This window comes from Schistocerca piceifrons, chromosome 3, assembly GCF_021461385.2.
Source record: "Schistocerca piceifrons isolate TAMUIC-IGC-003096 chromosome 3, iqSchPice1.1, whole genome shotgun sequence".
NCBI lineage: Eukaryota > Metazoa > Arthropoda > Insecta > Orthoptera > Acrididae > Schistocerca > Schistocerca piceifrons.
The window spans coordinates 345,889,468-345,911,945 of NC_060140.1; the positions used below are offsets into that span (position 1 = coordinate 345,889,468).

The window sequence follows — 22,478 nt, forward strand, 5'->3', positions numbered from 1 at the left end:
CACTTAAAGTAGTAAAGGAGTTTTGCTATTTGGGGAGCAAAACAACTGATGATGGTCGAAGTAGAGAAGATATAAAATGTAGACTGGCAATGGCAAGGAAAGCGTTTCTGAAGAAGAGGAACTTGTATGGAGTGTAGCCATGTATGGAAGTGAAACATGGACGATAAATAGTTTGGACAAGAAGAGAATAGAAGCTTTCGAAATGTGGTGCTACAGAAGAATGCTGAAGATTAGATGGGTAGATCACATAACTAATGATGAAGTATTGAATAGAATTGGGGAGAAGAGGAGTCTGTGGCACAACTTGACAAAAAGAAGGGACCGGTTAGTAGGACATGTTCTGAGGCATCAAGGGATCACAAATTTAGCATTGGAGGGCAGTGTGAGGGGTAAAAATCGTAGAGGGAGACCAAGAGATGAATACACTAAGCAGATTCAGAAGGATGTAGGTTGTAGTAAGTACTGGGAGATGATGAAGCTTGCACAGGATAGGGTAGCATGGAGAGCTGCATCAAACCAGTCTCAGGACTGAAGAACACAACAACAACATCTTTTACTGTTTTTCTCACATTGCCAAACATGGGAATTATAATATAAATTTCTTCTTTCAGGTTTCCTTGCAAAAGAACTGCACTTACATCACAACGATCAATGTCCAAGTAACATTTAACAATTAGACTAAATAATTAAATGAGTGAATTGCATCATATCACCAGTGCAATATGTTTCTTCAGATTCTAAACCTTTCACTTGTGCACATTTCTTACGAGCTAAAAGGGTGAAGCATTTGCCCTTGTAAGTCTCTTTTTGTCTTAAAGATCCACATGGCACAAACAGTCTTTTTTTCTGCATGTAACTTTAATTCTTCTTGAATTGCATGAAACCATTTCTGTCGATCTTTAGATTGCAACGCCTCTTCCAAAGTTGATGGTTTTGCTTCTTGTGAATCATTAGTGGGATAGGACACATAACTGTCCATCTTCTTTGGTCCTGGATTTGGGAAGAGTACTTGTGGATATGGTCTGAAATCTTCTTTTATTCTGACTGAGCCCAGTTCTACTGAAATACTATTATACAACCTGGCATCCTTTGAGTCATCTTGTGCTACAGTGTTTTCTGATCCCAATGAAACTTCTTCCAACTCGGTTTGATTCTTCTCCTTATCTGCTAACAGAACAAATATTTTGTTTGGTCCCAATGAATGATTAGATGTTCCTAGCTTGTTTATATGCTTTTGAATTGTTTCTCCTTTAAAGGGAACTTTTGGTTTTTATAAATCTTTGTTAAATGGGTGGAACAAACAATACACTTACTATCTTTGCAGTATCCATCGAGCATGCAATCAACACATTTTTTGTCCTATTTGTGCCTAATGGCTTTTAGTGTTTGGACAAAAGCTTTACTGCTGAATAATCTCAGATGTTGGATGTCAGATTATGGCATCATGTTCAAAGTTTTTGCAGATGATGCAAATCTAATACAATAAACTGCAATGGAGACTGCTTCTCCCCAAAATTTCATACATAATTTCACATCATCCTACATATATTTTACCTTTTCCAAGATTGTTCTATTGTATCTCTCTGTTATACCATTTTGTTCGGGAGTGTGAGGTATTGTTTGATATTTAGCTCCTTTGTTGTATAAGAATTTTGTTAGTCTCTCATTTATATATTCCTTTCCATTAGTAGTTCATAAGATACAAAATTCTTCACATGTGTGATTCCCTACAATCCTTCTAAAACTGTGAGTAATCTCAGGCACTTCATAGTTACTGCTGACAGTGCATAAAAGAATCTTTCTCGAAATGTCAGTCAGTCAGAGCTATGAAATATTTTGCTCTCTGGTTGGTATAGTTTGTCGCACAAATCTGAATGTACTAATTCCAAAACTATTTTTGTTTTAAAAGTGGGATGTGGGAATGGAAGTCTGATTTGCTTGGATGTTCTAGGCAAGTAATGCATGGAGTGTAAACCGCTTCTTTATATCTGATGCCATTAGCCACAGCTTTTTATAATTCATCAGTGGCATCCAAGCGTAGGTAGCACAATAATCTGTCTCATAGCTGTGTGTCATTAGACAAGAACGTACACTTTGCTTCAGCAGTGTGATCACTTAGTCGATCCAGTTTATGCGTTTTGTTGATTGATCATGCTGTGTCCACCAGTTTCTTCTCAGCATCACAAATGTGACAGCTTCTATCATCAAAAATGACCGTTCCGCTGCTTTGCTTGTGGAAAGTAGATTTGTACTCAATTGAGATGTGTAGTGCACATCCGTCACCTAATATTTGTGTGCTCTCTGCCCACCAACGCTTCAATACGCATACAACATGTAAGTATTTGTTGTTAGTCATGAGTACTTGCAAACTGAATACTGACTCAGTGGGTCTAAAATCACACAAGTGATTCTACATATGTGCTGATGCCCTAGAATCTGTATACCAGGCTCGGTGTATAGCTTTGTTGACTCTGTCTTATACCTTGTTTCATTGATGGCAGACTTTCTACTTCTTCTTACTGTGACAAATCTTAGCTATGTCTCCATATTTGTTGTGGTTATAACATCTCGAACCTCTGGGAACGTAGTGTGGGTTATTGCAGTCTATTTTATTTGCTTGAAGAGCAGATGAATAAGTCCGGAGTTCTCAAAGATTTATTTTAATTCTTTCATGCTTCTTCTGCTGTTGATATGTTCAGCAGATGCACATGAGTAGAAGGGTTAACTGATACGATTATTTTAGCCCCAGCAACACATATTTTAATCTCATCTGTGATCTCGTTTGTTATGCAAATACAGTTTTATAATCAACTGCCTCGTGATGCCATTGACTAAAAGACTAAAAGGAAGAGAATATTACAACAAATTAGTGCTGAAGGAACTTATAATTTTGGTGTTCTGTATCTGTCTCTTGAAGTGAACTTTTGTGACATACTAGAGACACATGTAGTTTTCTTTCCTTCAAGTAAGTTCCATTTTTGTGTAATACTGGTGAACTGGGTGGCCTTAGCCAATAATCTGTTGTTTTTTAATCCTTAAATAAAAAGCAGTTACAGTTTGAATCTGTAAAAAAGGTTTATTTTAACAAAGAATAACTGTCACACATACTATTAAAAAACACCAAAGCACTGCCCATCCACAAAAAAGCCCTTAGCAACAGGTGTAAAAAGGACATCAAACATGATTTTCTAATAGAGGCATCATTTCTAATTCATGAAGTACTTGTCTGTTGCCATCTAACAACTTCTCACACAACTGTTCCAAATTTCTTTTACAGTATTGCACAGGAACGATTCAATATGGTTATATCCCTAAGTAAAAAGTGGATCAAAGAACTAGAATCAAAATCTGAGAGAACACACAATGTTGTACTGGGTAATTAGTGTTCGTTAGAAATGAAGGTAGTAACTGTAAGGAAAGGTACAATGATTCAGATAAAGTTTACATTCAGTGTGATGTATAGCAATCACACTTTAAATTGCTATAAAATAATACGGACAAATTTCACAGTATTCCAATGTGGCAACTGAACTGAGCTTTTGATTTCCATCACATCAATTAAATATTTTATGGAAGTGGTATCAAGTGATAAGAAGTGAAACAAATGGTGTAGTGTATTACAAAGGATACTACAAACTAATATATACGAGGAATTTAAGATATGCTACTGAAGTGGCAATAATAAATTACAACAAGGTGTGAGGTGGCAATAATAAATTACAACATGGTGTTACAGAAGTGCCCTAATTACCTCAAAAGGTATTGTTGGAAACAATATAACAATTTTTTTTCACAAAATTCTAACGGATAAATTTTGAGATAGCACTATTCCAGAGAGGCTCCAAAAGAATTCTAGTGCCATTAACATATAAGAAGCTTTTGTTATCACAGCTCAAAGCACATACCTTTAGCTGATATATATTACAAACGGTGGTATTTCAGTGATTGCCATATTGATGACTAACAGGAACTTTTCTTCTATTTAAGTACGGCCTGTTGTCATCAACTATAACTTATCTGATTAGACATTAAAAGTACATATTACATCTTCTGCAAGTTTGTGTGTTTGATAATGACAGTGTTAAGATGGCTATTGTTAAAAACAAGCACAAAAAACCAACATGTTGCAACTAAATACCACAGATGAGGAACACTATCAATTAATGTGGAGAATGATAAAGTAGCATCAAAAACAAAAGACATTCTGGAATCGTAATAAACATGTCGCTGGAGTTCGGAGATAAGGCTAATCAGTACTACAAGGAGCTTCAAGGACAAACACATCTAAAGCCTTGCAGCAAAATGCTTAATGATACACATACTCAACTACTGTTGATTGTGTTTCTATTGATATCAATATTAAATTTTACTCATTCAGTGCTTAGCAATATTAATGACAGTGATTCCAACGAAGTTGAAATAAGTTATCGTGGAAATGTATGTTATCTCTCTCTCTCTCTCTCTCTCTCTCTCTCTCTCTCTCTCTCTCTCTCACACACACACACACACACACACACACACACACACACACACACGTTATTTTCATAATAATTGTAACAGCATGTTAACTGCTATTACTTTCAGAGCCGCAGTGAGAGGTCTTTGCCAATATGTGAATTAAATGTTGCTTGTAATATTGTGCACAAACGCTTTTGGTTTCCAATAAAAGTAGAAAGATTATGTCGCTGCCACAACACATTTCAATGCTCCCAACAATGGAGTCAAACACCAGACAATTATACCATGATGCTCAGCAACCGTTCTCAGTTAAAGGTATGTAGAATATTACTCAGAAAGTATGCATATTTAATAAACATTTCTTGAGAAGAAACAAAGTTAACCCCTTAATTTTTCTGCATTATAAGCTTCAGTGACTCAATACAAATGACACAAGCTGTACAATTTTTGTATTTCTTTACAACTGTGTGTGATTTTAAAAATACAGGAACATATGTGCTAAAAAATAAAAATGGGAATAATTTTATAAATAGCATATGCAAATTCTTTACATGATGGTTTTTATATTTTCAATTCTATAACTCTTTATGTTCAGTCTGCAGCTCTCTGAATGAACGCTTGTAGGAAAAAGCATTATTTTCAGTAGGAGGTATTCACATTCTTATCATGTAATACATTCATTTCTTTTCGATTTCTTTATAAACACACACGATCTCCATAACAGCTGACAATAAATTTAAATAATACAAATCTCTGAATATTCTTCTAAATCGTCACAACTTTCCTGCAGTTTTTATTTCATAAGAGGGTCAATGATAAGTCTAACAGTTGAACAACTTTTGTTCAGGTGCAGTTCTCCCAGACAAACATAATTTCCAAGACAACCACTTTGTCCGTAGAGTTTGCCGCAAATGTATTAATACTTTCTTTATATTCTAACACCACAGTACATATTAATGCAGCACATTTTTCAGGCATTTCAGTAAATACACTCACATAAATTTTTAAAATTAACTTATGTACGCGCATTTCCAACTGTCTATAAATATCTTTAGGCCTGCAAATGTCTTTTAGAAGCAATTAAATTTCACGTGTGATACATCAGTGTCAAAAGCATTATAGGGACGGAGCAATACAATGAGAATCAATTAGGAACTTAATGACACACAAGTATGGACAGTAAGGACCTGTGGTTATTTATTAAGGGCAATTTTCAAAAATTCAGAGTCATTTGTCTTCTGATAAAGGTAGCCATACTTAATCAAAAAAAGGTCATTCCCGAATCAATCTCTCTATCACGCAAAGTCTGTAATAGACAGACCCAAAACTGATCTCACACAACAGTAACTGATGTGACAGTTAACACACAGTAAACACTGAGAATTAAAGCTTACATTACCATAGGATCACACACTCGCCCGGAATAAGAGTAGTGTCCTATACACCTTGCTACTACACTGCTTGAAAATTAGATACTTTATTTGAACTGTTGTGCACCAATCACTACATTCATTAATATACAGGGTGATTCTAAAAGAATACCACAACTTTAAAAATGTGTATTTAATGAAAGAAACATAATATAACCTTCTGTTATACATCATTACAAAGAGTATTTAAAAAGGTTTTTTTTCACTCAAAAACAAGTTCAGAGATGTTCAATATGGCCCCCTCCAGACACACGAGCAATATCAACCCGATACTCCAACTCGTTCCACACTCTCTGTAGCATATCAGGCGTAACAGTTTGGATAGCTGCTGTTATTTCTCGTTTCAAATCATCAATGGTGGCTGGGAGAGGTGGCCGAAACACCATATCCTTAACATACCCCCATAAGAAAAAATCGCAGGGGGTAAGATCAGGGCTTCTTGGAGGCCAGTGATGAAGTGCTCTGTCACGGGCTGCCTGGCGGCCAATCCATCGCCTCGGGTAGTTGACGTTCAGGTAGTTACGGACAGATAAGTGCCAATGTGGATTCTCCATACAGTTGATTGTGGAATTTGCAGCTCTCTGCTAGCTCTGCGAGTCGATTTTCCTGGGCTGCGAACAAATACTTGCTGGATGCGTGCTACATTTTCATCACTCGTTCTCGACCGTCCAGAACTTTTCCCTTTGCACAAACACCCATTCTCTGTAAACTGTTTATACCAACGTTTAATACACCACCTATCAGGAGGTTTAACACCATACTTCGTTCGAAATGCACGCTGAACAACTGTCGTCGATTCACTTCTGCCGTACTCAATAACACAAAAAGCTTTCTGTTGAGCGGTCGCCATCTTAGCATCAACTGATGCTGATGCCTAGTCAACAGCGCCTCAAGCGAACAAATGTACAACTAAATGAAACTTTATAGCTCCCTTAATTTGCCGACAGATAGTGCTTAGCTCTGCCTTTTGTCGTTGCAGAGTTTTAAATTCCTAAAGTTGTGGTATTCTTTTTGAATCACCCTGTATAAATGACACTAAAGAGCAATATAATTAGCATTCAGAGACCTTTTTTGCCCACAAAAACAGTTTGCGCATAAAAGAGCATAGATAATAAGAGGTAAAATAACAACATGAACATATACAATAGTTATATTATTAAATGGGCAACTTGGTAATAAAAAAATTACAACTGTGAAGAAAGAGGTGCCTCTTAAGCTGCATTCAATCATCATTAGGAACATCACAACTACGTCCTCCAAGACGTGCAGCAGAGGGTATGAGATGGAATTAAAAAGAGTGATTGCTTGTCGTTTTCTGCAGTTGTGAAGAGCCATTTCACATGAAAAATATAATTTCTTGATGTGGTGCTTTGATCTTACAACTCAAGTCTATTTAGTCATTTCCAAATGGCCAATACATCTTAATGTCCTGCACCTAGATCTTCATAAAGAACTACCCATGCAGTGAACTGGGAGCAGTGGTTTCCCTATACATTACTTTCTGGGTTAGTGGTGGACTAGAAAAAAGTGACACAGCAAGGAAAAGACACAAAGAAGTGGAAAATAATGGCAATATCAAGGAGGGATCTACTGAAGTGAAAAAATGCAAGCAAACACAGTACCAATTAGTATACACTGAGACCAAATAACTGGTGGTAACCGTGTGTGTGGTGTAAAAAAGTCCCCTTTGAGAAGTTCTGAGGTGTTGATGTTTGGGAGAATATTAAAATAATGAGTATCGTAATGGGAAAGTATGTTCTGGGAAACTCATACCATGTAGCAATTGATGCAAAACCATTTTTCAGCTTATTATGATGCCACTAAGAGCATTAAGAGGCTGCTGTGGATGAATGGTGAATGGACAAAGATATTCTACACAGGTGATGCATGGAAACTTTTATCACAGCATACTCTTAAAACCAATAGCTGTGATCTCAGTGCATGTTTTACTATGCACTTTTGATTTTTCGTCCCAATATCAGTACCAAAGATCTCTGCAGACAGCAACCTCTTCCACGTGTGCTTGATTGCTGCAAACCTCCAGCCTCTACTTGGCTAACTGGTCCTGTTTAGTACTTCTACAGTTCCTTCCCACTTCTACTCTGAATGTTGTCATATAGTTTTTCTTTTCGTTTTCCTTCTCACTTCTGGTTTCTTGTGCCTTTTGTTTCTTCCTTCCCTGCAGCTGTTATTACTTTTCTTCTTCTTCTTCTTCTTCCAGACATTTGAAAATTCCCTTCTTCAGGCATTCAACTAATAATTTATCAGCTTTAATATTTCTTCTGTCATTCAATTTCACTGTCTCCCTCTAGTCCTATCCTATTAAACCCACTTTAACCTAGCATCCTGGATAGCTTTCCCAAGTACTTCTTGATTTTATTCCAATGCTTTCCAAATGAAAAAAATCTCTGATTCTGAAATTTAAGATTTTTACAACTACACCTGCTGCTATTAGGCATGTAGCCAGTTTTTCTATTTATATTTAACAACTATAGAGTGTATAAAAATTTGATGAGTGTCTTAATGAATCAATCATATCCGTAAACCACTATTATGGTAAAATAACTGTTTCAATATTCCTTTCTTCACACCATTTTAGTTTCCTGCATCTTTCATTTTCTGACTTGTCAATTTTTCACTGTCCCCTGTCCCACCTCTGTTACATACAATCCACTTAGCTTTTCACTCTTATTAACTCGTGATGATGTTTTATCAGTAATCTCTGTCTTGTATATTACGCTGTCTTCCACCTCTAAGCTCTCAGGTTTTCAAATCTCGTCTGGTGCAGTCCCCAAGAATCAGTCTTTCCTTCTCAACCCATCTGGTAAGTCTCTCCTGACCTGGGGTTCTGGGTGATTTTTCTTAACTACACCCCTTTACCTAAGCCTCTCTAGTCCTTTTTCTTTACCCCTCTTCCTTCTCCTTCAACTCTTCTGCCAGAAGAAGGAGCCACTGGCTCTGAAACCTTGTAAAAGATAAATCCTTTTGTACATGTGTTCCCCTGCCGCAGCTTGGTGAGTAGATTTTTTTGTCTATCTGTTTATATTATGTTATCAATAATTGATTAATTTCCTTGTTTCAATATTTAGTTCACTTTAGGACAATTCTCATATTATGAGTTGGCTACAAAATAAAACAAAAATTTGTTTGCCAATCCACAACAACTTATTTTAACCATTTCAGTTTTGTAACAACATCAGTGAACTGCAGAAATGTACAACATATGAACCTGCGATACAATTACAATCTGAAACAGCCACAATTCCACGGGGCAGATCTAAAAAGCCTCTAGTTCAGACAAAAGCTGTTGTAAAGTGCAATTGTCCAATGGGACGTTACTGGAAGAGGATCAATGCAGAGGCAGACAATGAAACTTCAACAACTGTTTACCAATGTGCTGACGTGAGTAACAAGACACATAATAGTCCAAAACTATATGAACTGACTTTAATATTATTTGTCCTGTAACTCGCAGAAACCTGTTAGACAACCAAATGCTTCAAATATAAAGATGAAGTACTCATCACGCATAGAAAAAAAAATTAATTCTTCCATCATACGAAGAAACTGCAGTGATATTTCCTACAAAGCATATAAAACTACTAAAGTTATTGAATTTTTTTCATGTAAGAACAATAATAGAATTATTGTAAAAATGAAAGGAGAAGCAAGAAACAGAAGAAAAAACTGAGACATGATGAATGAATGGTTCCAAAATTTTATAGAATCTTAGTTGATTATTTCTTTCTAATGCAACCCACAGTCGTCCAAGCCTCACTTCATACGCTTCATCCATTTTCTGCACTGCATGTAGTTACATCTATAACTGCACATTGAATATATATTCTGAGTGATTATTGTCATTGTTGTAGTTGTTGTTGGTGATGGTGTTGGGGGTAGTGGTGGTGTTTTCAGTCTTAAGACTGACACAACTCTCCACACTGGTTTATCCTGTGCAAACCTCTTCATCTCTGCAAAACTATTTAAACTTACATCAATTTGTACCCGATTACCACTGTTAAGCCATCGTCTCCCTCTATAATTTTTACCCCCTTTCTCTCCTACTTCCTGTCCCTCCATGACCAATCTTACTTTTCCCCAGGATTTTTTTGTCAACCAAACACTTTTTCAATCAAGTTGCACCATGAACTTCATTTTCCCCAATTTGATTCAGCAACACTTCCTCAATCACTTAATCTTCAGAATTCTCCTGTAGCACTTCATTAGTAATCATTAAAGTTATATCATTATTTTACACCGGAGTATATGTTGAGTTCTGCATACAACTGTTGCTCGATAGCCATGCTGAGGCTGTATATAATGGTGTCTGAAGCATTACATTTCTGGCTTATACCAGAAATGTAATACTCATATTTGTGTTCTCCAAATGTTTCTAATACTAGGTTGTTTCTACATGATACAGTTACATTAATGTGACCACTGCCTATGTATTACATCAACATGCAATAACCACTCACAGATGGCAGGCGGCAGGACTAGCACTGAAGGATGCATAAAGCACGTCAGGGGGATGGGGAAAACAGTGAACTATTTGTTGTAATGCAGAAATGATTTATCAGGCGTCTAAAAGGGAATGATCATTTGCTTTTGGGCCAAGAGTGGAATCATTTTCCAAAACAGATAAGTTTGTAATCTACTTGTGTGCCATCATGAATGAAGTGTACCATGCATGGCAAAATGGCACTTTCCAAAACTGGAAAACTGGTGTCGACACAACTGTGATGCACCACAGGTCATGGATGACAGGGCTGGATGACAGCTTTGGAGATATGTATGAGAAAACACATCTGCAGCTGTTGAGTAACAGAATGCACAGGTAAATGAAGGGGCTACCAACAATGTCTCCTCAACAATCGTTCAGCGAACTTTGTTGCATATGGGCCTCCACAGCAGGCACTTGCTTCACACACTCATGCTGACTGCTGTTCATTCATGACAAGGGCTGGAATTTGCACACCAATACTGCAACTGGATGTCCACTGAGTGGCAACATGTGCATTTTTCAGATGAGATGCACTGTATGCGCCATCGGGCAGATGATCACTAGCGTGTAAGATATGAAACATCTAATGGCAAACACCCTGCAACAAGGGAGAGAACTTTATGGCCTGAGGAATGTTTTCATGGTATTCCCTGGGTGAGCCCATCATTTTTGATGCCACAATGGATCACCACAAATACACATTTATCCTTGGAGGCCATGCATTTTGTTTTTCCTTGGCATGATGAAATCTCCCAGCAGGACAATACAACGTTTCACACAGCTCACAGTCTATGCCTGGTTTGAAGAGCACCAGAATGCGTTAACCTTACTTCCCTGGCCACCAACTACCAGATTTAAATCCAATCGAGAATCTGTGAAACCATCTCGATCAGGCTGTATACCTCGTAGATTCTCCACCGAGAGTCCTAACACAGCTGGTCATGTCACTGGAGCTAGCATGGTTCCACATCCCTGTTGGCACCTTCCAAAATGTCAATGACTTTCTTCCTGCATGTATCACAGCAGTCCACACTGCAATTGGTGGTTAGTCAGGCTTTTGACAGGTGGCCATATAAATGTGAGTGGACAGTGTGTTAACCTAAAAATTTGTAATTTTCTGTGGGATTTCCTATTTGTTCACTCTTCAATGCAAGGATGAAAATATGTTTGAGACCAAATTTGCCTTTTCAGCAACTTGATAAGAATCTCAAGACTTGGGAAACAATGTCAATTTATGCCTTCTGCTTAACTAAATAAATTACTTTAGTTGGGAATATTAAACTGGTTTCAAAAGGAGTCAATTCTACATCTGGCTTAGTTTTAACATATCTACTTTTAAAGCTAGTCAAGTTTAAAGTTTGCTAGCAGTCATACTTCTCAAATAAGTAAAATCACCCTTTTCCCGCAGTGGTTTATGCTACTTGAAACCAAAGTAAGTGTGGCAATAATACATTACAAACTCTGTCCAGGAGATTGGTGGTAGTAATGTAACATTGCCCTTTTTGCAAATAATTCCATAAGGCTAATACAACTACATTTCCATAAATCTGCAATTACTTCATTCCTGAGGTGACATTTCTAATTTCTTTCCTATGAATCCATCAACATTTGCAAGAAAAAGTTTGTTTGTGAGATGAGAAGTAAGAAACTGTTAGTTTCATTTCACCGTCAATAAAATTTACAAATGGTGTTTCAACTTACCATTTCATGTATTAGTATCTTTGTCATATATTTGGCAAATAATTTTCTAAGTTTTGTAAATGTTTAAAACAAAAATGGAAAATTACATCCAGAAATTGAAAGATACGGTATAACCCTGCTTTTACATTACTGAGATTAAAATTCTCCCACCATTTACAACATCTTTTTACTGCTTCCATCAAATTTACAGTGTTCATAATTTTACTTGGCACCCATTTTTGCACCAATATATTTATAATTTTCCAACGATTTATGGTTTACGAAACAAAATACACAGAGAAAAAACTGACATAATTGACATAAAATGATGCTGGCATTGCACTGGCCTTCAAGCAGTTTTTACAAACATTACATGGTAAGCTTTCTTGAGCCTGGGCATTCTACGTAGTAGATCTGGATTGGTAAATGTAGTAACAATTCATGGCACTAGTGCTTTGTCACCTGACACTACCAAGCTCCACTCAGTTTGAAGGCTGAAGAGAGTAACTGTTTAAATACAAGTCAGATGAAGGTGAAATTTCATATGAACATTCACTTGCTTCTTTTCACTACCAGCCTTAGCTTTCAATGCTGTGTGCTACACAAAATTAAAAATGGTGAAATTACTGTAGCCACATTGTTTCAGTGTTGATTTCACCCAGCTATTATGATAATGATTTTTATACGTACTGCACACAGTATCATCTGCTAGCTCTTAAAGGCTGACTAGGTTGGCTGTGCTGACAAAAGTTTTGCTACAGACCAAGGTGAGTTAACTGTGTGTACTGTGTAACACTCTTTGTAGCCTTACATAACTGATCAAAGTGTTGGGTATTAGCTATTTCTTTCAAGTAAAAATTTAGCATTTTCCGTTGCAGTTTTAAGAGGGAAAATATTATGAAGAGAGATACGAAAATCTTTTTGATGGAAGAGAAGGTAAAAATTCTTCAAAGAATTGAAGTTTATTGCAGAGCTCACATTGTATTAGTTCAGAGTTCAGTGGTGCCTCTGTCCACACTGAACTCAACTGTCAAAAACAAAGACTCCATTTTGGAAAGTGCATGTAACAGTGGCCCAAATTAAAACAAATCCAATAAGTGTGAGTAAGACTTGCACACTAAGTGTTCCATACAAATTTAATTATGTATACAGTTCATCCATCCTAGGAATCGAGCATCTCGACAATTTCTGCCTGTTATCAATATTGGTAACCGGCAAGGTATCAGTCCTGGGAATTCCAAGACTTTAAAGATAGTTTCCAAGATCATTTTCAGATTTCTTCCCTTAATTGCACCATGGAACATTGCTTCTGACCACATTTCATGATTCTAGGTCAACTGGAAGTACCCTATAGTTTTTATGAATGAATTTGTATCAAAATAAGTGACATTAATGACTGCATCTTTTGACTGGACTGACTAAGAAGCTTAATTCTTTTATACCACCAACAGGACTGTTGAATGGTATGTGGCATAAATGGCCACACCTTTTGATTGAAATCACTTAGTAGCTTAAATTTTTTACTCCACCATCAGACTGCTGATCAGAGTATGTGACATACATTTGAATGTGATACATCAACCCATTCCTGAGAAAATGTGATACATCAGCCCATTCCTGAGAAAAAGGGAATCTTAACAGATGAACAGACAGGTAGATAGAGAACAAATGATTAAAAAAATATTTTTGTGTGATATAAAATTACAAATTAACAATTTTCAGATTTTTTCCGTTTACTTTTACTGTGAATCTTTGCTGCTTTCCAAATTTCATGATTTCAGGTCAATGGAAAGTAGCCTACAGGTTTTCATGAGTGAGGGTTTGAGAGTGTCAAATATGTAGCATACTTGGCCATACTTTTTGATTGCAATCACTTTTGGTATAAAATCTAAAAGGTCAGGTACAGTCAGGGCAGTGTGTTCAGTCACCAACATCACTTTCTTCAACACTTTAGCAGCAAAAATTGACAAAAAATGATGCATTTTGGAGAGATCTTTAATATGGTGAAACACTTAAACTGCATATTTCTGTAGTACACAAATATAAGTACGAAAACCGCCAAATAAGCACTTTAGCTTCACAAACATTAAATCAACATGGCAACTGCTCATTTTACTAATATCTCTCTCTCTCTCTCTCTCTCTCTCTCTCTCTCTCTCTCTCCCCCTCCAAAAACACATCGTTTTTAGTGCAATTTAGTGTGCCTATGTGCAAGGAAATGTTAAATCAAAGGCTAAACATAGGACCTAATTCAGAAAACTTTTACTAGATAATAAACAAGTTGCCAAGTTGCTGATGCATATTTTGTGTGTGTGTATATATATATATAACTTTCACAAATTAAATAGAGATTTCCCACCTTTTATGTTTTCCCCCATTTTAAACCATTTTTAATGTCCATTGAAAAGTGCATACATGGGGTTCAAGGGTAACTACGTGTTTAAATATAAAAATGCTATACTTCGAAAGGGAAGTAAGACTGGTGTTACAGAGGGATCCCTACTGAAGCGTGGCTACAACAGATACATAAAATTCTAATAAATCTTGATTTTCTTTGAAGACAAAGTTATTCCCATAGGGCTTAAGGATGTCTCATAGAACAGCCACCTGCCCATGAACTTAATTGTGTATGGCATTCACATAAAGTTTTCTTTAACCAGGCAACACAAGTGCCCAGTCAGATGAAGGCAGTTGTGGAGGGCTCTAAAATTGTCACATAAGACTTCAAGAAATGCTCCAAACAGATGATGAAAACATTAGGTTATTAGTGGTCAACTGTAGAAGCATTCACATGTGCTAGGGTTTAAATTACAACAGTACAATAGTTTGATAAAATAGAAAATGACAGCAGTGAGAAATGTATGATAAAGGACGGCCTATGTGGCCAGTATATCCATCAGCAGACAAACTTAAATCAACTGGGGACAAAACTAATAAATATGCGAAATAGTTCAGATAAACTTAATTATTAAGAGTAAGCTGAAAATTATGAAAATGTTCTACAAACTTTCTCTGAAAAGCATGTACAATGGATAGCTATGTTGCCCACTAATGATACCAACATATTAATTTGTAGGTTACAAACATATTAGGATGTTCACAAACACTGTATGTCTGTTAGCAGACATTTAAAGAGCCAAAACCAGAGAAGGTAGTGATGTTGAAAGTTGTTGTCTGGAGCAAAATCAATGCTTTAACACATCCCAAAGATGTTCCATTAGTTTTAGGCTGTAACTCCAGACAGACCTTCCCATTTCTGGATTATTATTGCCCACAAACTGTATTATGACAAGATGCATTTTCATGCTGATACAAACGATTATCCTCTCTGAACTGTTCCTCTACTGTACGCAGCGGACAATGGTGTTCATATCCTTCTGGATTTAGTGTTTTTTTTTAAAGCATAATAAGAGGACCACACACTAACCACAAAATACAAGTCCATACCATAAAACCTCTTTTTCCATACTTCAGTGCTGGCACTAACAGGATGGCAAGTAATATTCTCCACTCATTCACTTACCCAAATGCTTTAATCAGATTGCCACAGGGTGTAGCATGATTCACCAATCCAAATCACATTTCCAGTAATTAACTGTCCGGTGGAGCCATCCTTTATACCACCTCACCTCAAGCATCGACTATAAATACTAGTGACTTGTGAGGAGTTGCTAGACACACTATATCCCATTCTTTTTAATTTTCTATGCTAAGTCACTGTTCTAGCAGGACTGTTAGCAGCACTTTGGAAACCATGAGTGATACCTTCCACTGATTTTATGCCATTTTTTACAATCACTCTTCACAACGCTCGATGGCCACAGTCTGTCAGTACATGAGGTCTCCCTGGTCTTGATTTAGACATGATTCTTTCTTCATTTTTCCACTTTACGATCGCATCACCAACAGCCGAACTGGGCAGCTTTAGAACCACTGAAATGTTCCTTATGGATTTGTTACTCAGGTGACATCAAATGACTAATCTATATCTGAAGTCGCACAGCTCTCCTGACTGACCTATTCTGCTGTTTACAACTTCTCTACTGACACTACAACACTCTCTGTCTGCTATTTTACTTATGGGTTCACCTCTTGTGACATCTAGTAGTCAATTCTGCATTTTGTAGGGTCGTAAGAATACATCTGAACAAATAGTAAAGACTGAATCAGTGATGTGATGCACTTGTAGCAACAACAATCACCAAGATACAAACTAAAAATCATTTTTGAAAACTGGGTTCACAGAAAGTCATGCCACTTTTTAAATATGAATTAGAATCATTCAGTGCAAGCTAAGTAACTTGCAGAGGAACTGTGCTAAAACTGAATAAAATAGTCAAGCTCCACAAAAATAATGATTAGGATGATACAATTGATAACATATGATCAGTTGTAGGTATAGCAGTCTTCCATTCATTTATAGGATACTAGGAAAATGCAATGAGACTAGAAAGGTGATGCTTACTGAACAGTCATGTGACCCATCCTAGAATACTGTTCAAGTGTTTGGGTTCCATACAAAAAATGACTAACAGGGGATATTGAATGCTTACAAAGGAGGGTAGCAGAGATTATCACAAGTTTGTTTGACCCATAGAAGAGTACTGCAGAAATGCCAACAAAACCTGAACTGCCACACACTTGAAAATAGATGTCAACAACTCCATGAAAGCCTACTTAGCAACGTTCAAGAAGTAGTATTAAATGAGGAATCTTAGAATGTACTACAACCCCTATTTATTGCGCCTGAAGACATGATCAAAATTATTACAGCATGCACAGAGGCAATATATAAGCAGGCATTCTTCGCGTGTTTGATATGTGAATGGAACAAGAAGAAAGTTCAATATGAGATACGATCGAGAGTACCCTTTGTTATGATTTTCACAGCAGTTTCCAGAGTATAGATGTATATGTAGGTCCCCTTGATACACATACTATTATCAGGTAAATTTTGTAGACAAAGAACCTGCTGCTCAGTATGTACAAATCAAAATGTAAAACTTAAAGAGACAAGCAGATGTTGACAAAGTGGAACTGCACTTGTTACAATGTCCTTATAAGTTATTAGTGGCATAAAAATTATTCTTGCTGTGGCCATTGATGATGATGATTATGATGATGATGATGATGATGGGATCAAAACTAAACAAATACCGTAAAGCTAAGTTCTGTTTATGAATGCTCATTCCAGACTAAATACTGAAAAATGCTGCCTAGGCATCAATTGTACTGACACTAGAAAACCTTAAATCACTTAACAGAAATCCTACCAGATTTCTTTTGGAATTTACAAGCGAATTACATCACTCTTAACAATATTTTACTGTATCTCCACTGTGTAGAGATATTTTCCAAGTGACGGGGACAGAGCACAACAGTTCATGCTTTTCTTGGGGAGAGGACTGAAAGGGAGGAGGGTGAAGAGGGAGAGGACTGAAAGGGAGGAGGGTGAAGAGGGATAGGACTGAGAGGGAGGGGGGTGAAGAGGGATAGGGAGAGGGGGAGGAGAGGGGGGAGGAGAGGGGGAGGAGAGGGGGAGGAGAGGGGGAGCAGGATGGGGAGTGGGAAGGTGAGAAAGCAGAACTAATTCACTCTATGCTATTTGCTTCCATCAATCGCAACCTTCTAGAATACATTTTGAGTTCTAACATAGTGATCTACGCTCAATATAACGAAATTTCTATGTGAATCAGCACTGACCCCAAAAGAATCTATTCTGCAACACCATGTCTGCACTCTTCACACAATATTCAAAAAGGAATGGCTGCAATTAACTGGGGGATTAAATGACCATTTGTAATATTTAGCCAAGATTGTGACTTGACTGAGAACTACTTGACCGGTAACTGAATCACATCTGAACTGTCATATAATACACATAATGGGAAGAAAAATGCATAGAGGCATGAAGAGGATTGATCACACAGTCTTACAAGGGGAGGCCACAATGTTTGGAAAACGGATTTACTTCAAACTTCGAACACTCGTAGTACTCCATTGGGACAACAAAATGTGTAAACAGTGGTGCGTACTTCTCAAGTGTTATTGAGAAAATTGAAAGATAATTTCGGTCGTCAAATATATACCTGTGCATTATCATTTTCACCATGAAGCGGCGGCAACCGAGCGGTTAGCGTTCAAGCCCTGTAATCGCTGAATCAAGTCCCGTTCGTTAGTTTTTTTTCCCAACACAGTCATATTCTTTACTATTTAAATTACAATTGATATAATGGGAAAAATACATGTAATCGGATGAACTTTTATTAAATTTACAACGTTTTTAGCAATCTAAAAATTTACTAGTCGATAGTTATGAATATTATGTTATTTCTGATAATAAAAATTTGTAGACTGCCAAATAACATTGTAAATTTAATAAAAGTTCATCCGATTACACGTATTTTTCCCATTATATCAATTGTAATATAAATAGTAAAGGATATGACTGTGCTGTGAGGGGGGGGGGGGGGGGGGGGGGGGACTGACAAATGGGACTCAATTCATCAATTGTGGGGCTTCATCAAATTATCTTGCGATTTTCTCAATAATGCTTGAGAAGTGCACGCTACTGCTTACACATTTTATTGTCGTAATAGAGTGCTACAAGCGTATGAAGTTTGAAGTAAATCAGCGTTCCAAACATTGTGGCCTCCCATTGTTAGTTGTAGATACAGCAAATAGGTGACTCAGAGAGAGAGAGAGAGAGAGAGAGAGAGAGAAACTGTGTTAGTTCAGTTTTATTTTACAGGTAGGACAATGTAACTGAAATGCTGCAATATCTGAAATGAAAGGTGCATGGATAATGAACGCCTAAATATATTATGCTAATTTACTTAAAATATTATAAGAACAGGTTTTCCTGGCAATTTTTGTAAATATTCTTAAACTTCCTGAATATGGTGGACAATTTCTCATATAGAGGACCCAAACAATCATTCCTTCTGCACTCCACCCGTGAATGGCAGAGGGCATTTTCTTTACCATATTAAGGCTTCCTCCACTTACAAACATGTCATAGTTAACATGCAGATTACTGCAAAGGGCACAAAAGTAATGGGAAAAAACATAGCACACCACAAAAGATTAGCCCATACTCAATCTTTTAAGGCATGTTTCTCACTGAGGTGATGTGGTATGTGGTACAACACATTGTAATAAAGGTCGTGCAAGGCAATGCTCATCTGTTCAGCACTTGTGTTCACACGGAAGTGATATGACAAGCAGCAAGACTACAGTAATTTTTAAATCGACACCAACCTGTGAATTAATAGTCATTTCCCATACATCAATCACAATGAAATTTTATCTAGCCTTCAAAATAACAATAGTTAACTTCTGTATGTTTCAGTACTGTATCTGACATAATTTTGGAGATATTCAAAATTAACTAAATTTTATAACTTCCCATTAAAAGGAATGTCTGGACATGTTAATATGTTTTTGTAAATAGATAAAAGGATACATCACAAATAATGGATATAGTTCAACTGCAATATCTCATAAGTTCTCTCAACACAAATGCAAATTCCACAAATTCTATTGAATGAGTCCAGACAGATTGTACTTTTTGGAGCAACTACTTTCAGCTACTTTTGACAAAGCAAGTCACAAACTTGTAGCTTACTACTTTTCCTGCTGAGAAGCTACTCATTGCAATACGTAATTTTGTGAAAGTGTTTGAGTGATATTAAAAATGCCGCTATGAAACGTTTATTTTTGTAAGACAACATTTGTGCTACTTTATTTAATGTGGATACAATAATAACAGCAACAACAGTTACATGTTGAAAAGCTACAACCATTAAATAACTTAATGAAATTCAGCTAGAGGTGTATTCATAAAAAAAATGTTGCCAGATTTGAAGTGAGATCATATTTGAACAGTCATCCTGCATGAACAACATGTTGATTACACACAGCACAGAAAGAAATAGCAGGTGAAGATGTATTCCCAGTCTGTAAGCACACATGCATGTTAATGTTTCGGCTTGTATCAGCAGTAGACTAAAAAGAGAAACACGAGTCAGCTCCACATAGTAGGCGGAAATAGCTTCACATGTGGTGCATTGTTGCCAACTTCACTACAGACAACCTACAACATGTATCCTGTAGTTACTCAAGACTGGAAAGAAATTTCGATGTGTTAGCTACACCTCATATGCAGAAATCTGTGACCTAAAATGTACCAATTATAAACTGGCCAGTGATTACATTCTTTATTGTAAACTTTTCAAAATGTACTCAGTGAATTACTCATTTCAAAGTACTGCAAAAACTATGGACAATAGGGAAAAGAAAACCAGTTCATTAACAAGATGTCAAAAAAATGATTTTTTTAACAATCAGTTTCCTTGGAACTGCATTAAAAATACTGCATAGCGGAGAACACATGCAAACCTAAAAACTGTGGTTTTTAACTTCTTATGCAAAAAGTAAAAGCTTTACTGAGAAACCACGTATAGAGACAGTTGTACCTCGGCTTCATTTACATACAACAACATTTTACAGGCCACATCATACAACTTTAAATTTAGTTCTCCCCTTCCCTCCCTGCATGTCAAACAATACTGTTCTGTGGAGCAACCAGCACTCTGTGTTGTGCCAGACACGTGCTGGTGTTGTATTGCTGTCTTTCCAATGTGAACCAGTAAGTCACTTCAACTACATTTCTGTGGGTTCCATCAATGCGGGCTGCTTCTGTCATCATCTCAGTGGGAATTGTGTCTAACCAATTTCCAGTCCTTCCTTTCATTTCTTTTCAATCTGCCACAAGAGGGCAGTCTACATGTCCTACAAACTCTCCTAAGTTTGGCCACAATGGTCTTTATTTGAAGTCTACCATGCCGGTACCTACGTGTAATGAGTACTGAAGTGTATTATTTAATACTAAATGAACTTCAGAATACGTGCAGGCAATTCATACATTTGTGTACAGATGTATATGAAATTTGGACATTATCTGCAGTTCCCCAATGAGGCCCAAATCAGCTGACTGAGTAAGACTTAGAGATTTCTGTCTAATTAGTGCCACCAAATAAAAGAACAATAACTTCACTTAAAAACTCCATACAGTTTGTGGACTTGAATTACAAGATATTATTCATGCAAACCATATATAAAATATACACTTTGTGCAATAACATAATTTAGAGATTCTTTTCTTGTGGGATATTTGACTTCATTTGATACTCGAGCCACAAGATGTTCTACCTATTAAAACATTAGTATAACTTCTTTTTGTGAGGAATAAGTTACTATTTTCTGATTTGATTTTCTCATTACACAGGCAAAGAAATGTGAAACCAACGAAATCTGTGGATATGCACGGGCTGATATGTACTCAATATATTACCAATGTTCCTGTCCTGCTGGAAACCTCTGCTTATTTGTGGATTACAACACCTACAATGTGACTGAACTATTCTACAGTGGAGCAGCATATCAAGCTCTATGCACTCCTTTTCCAAACAACTTATAAGATATTCATATAAAGTTCTTCATAAATGAGTGTATAAGTTTAAACTTCAAATTTACTATGTTTTAATTTTGTACGGGAAATTATAGACTATTTTCATATTGTCTCACTTCTCATTTTTATATATCTACAAAATCAATTAACAGAAAATGCCCTAATTAAGACACAAAGTACAGAACACCCAAATTTAATTGAAATCATTTCAGAAGAATAAGAGTAATGTTACATGTAAATAGTGGTGCAGAAAAGATTGTAGACATAAGAAATTCTTCAGTTACCTTCACAAAAATACTGAATGATTTCTATCAGCTAATCCGATTGCAGAAGAAATGTTGTACCAACAACTAACTACTACTACTTCTACTGCCGCTGCGGCTGCTAAAGCACAAACATGCACACACATGAATGTGCCCTTACACACACACACACACACACACACACACACACACACACACACACACACCAACATATTTTCTTTGCATAGTGGTTGTGGTCTGCTCCTACATAGTTATTTTCATGTGTAAACACTCTCTCCTTTTCATAATCTTGTTTTACATTAATTTGATACAGGCTTTGAAGCTGATTTTACACTCAACCTCATGCTATCAAAGATTTCAGAACTGTGAAACAAAACATCACATACATCAAAGTCAGACAAAATCATATACTTGTACAGGCATATAAAAAAAAATTAAATATATGGGAAAGTATAGTGTTCAGAAACAATGAAATTTTGGTGTGCCTTACAGGATAAACTGAGAAGTTGCTTGGAGTTGAACTGTGAATACATTTTCTTCCTGTGATTTGCCTTGCCTTAGCCTCTGATGAACTTATCTGTTTCCAGGTTTATGATGTGACATTTATTTCATGTGTGTACTAAATTTTGTGTAGAGATAAATACTGAAGCTATCTACAATATAAATCTTTC

At 36.6% G+C, this 22,478-nt stretch overlaps 2 protein-coding genes across 4 annotated transcripts in view; one reads left to right on the forward strand and one right to left on the reverse strand.

Moving 5' to 3' along the window:
• Nucleotides 1–22,478, reverse strand: part of LOC124787907 — a 97,485-nt gene that overhangs the window by 12,648 nt on the left and 62,359 nt on the right. The gene's annotated exons all lie outside the window — the stretch shown is intronic.
• On the forward strand, nucleotides 4,207–21,659 carry LOC124787909 (U-scoloptoxin(11)-Sm2a-like). 2 transcript variants are annotated; one of them, XM_047254892.1, is made up of 4 exons: nucleotides 4,207–4,437; nucleotides 4,585–4,773; nucleotides 9,072–9,290; nucleotides 21,362–21,659. In XM_047254892.1, the coding sequence occupies exons 1-4, from the start codon at nucleotides 4,222–4,224 to the stop codon at nucleotides 21,551–21,553; spliced, it is 816 nt and encodes a 271-aa protein (XP_047110848.1). In that variant the 5' UTR covers nucleotides 4,207–4,221; the 3' UTR covers nucleotides 21,554–21,659. The 2 variants fall into 2 exon arrangements, with proteins under 2 accessions (XP_047110848.1, XP_047110849.1); XM_047254893.1 differs by lacking the exon at nucleotides 9,072–9,290.

Bases quoted from the DNA above. Each gene is read 5' to 3' on its own strand.
- LOC124787909 (XM_047254892.1), top strand. From the start codon at position 4,222: ATGTCGCTGGAGTTCGGAGATAAGGCTAATCAGTACTACAAGGAGCTT. The intron at 4,774-9,071 runs GTATGTAGAATA...TAACCATTTCAG, and splicing joins GCAACCGTTCTCAGTTAAAG to TTTTGTAACAACATCAGTGA. The intron at 9,291-21,361 runs GTGAGTAACAAG...CTCATTACACAG, and splicing joins CTGTTTACCAATGTGCTGAC to GCAAAGAAATGTGAAACCAA.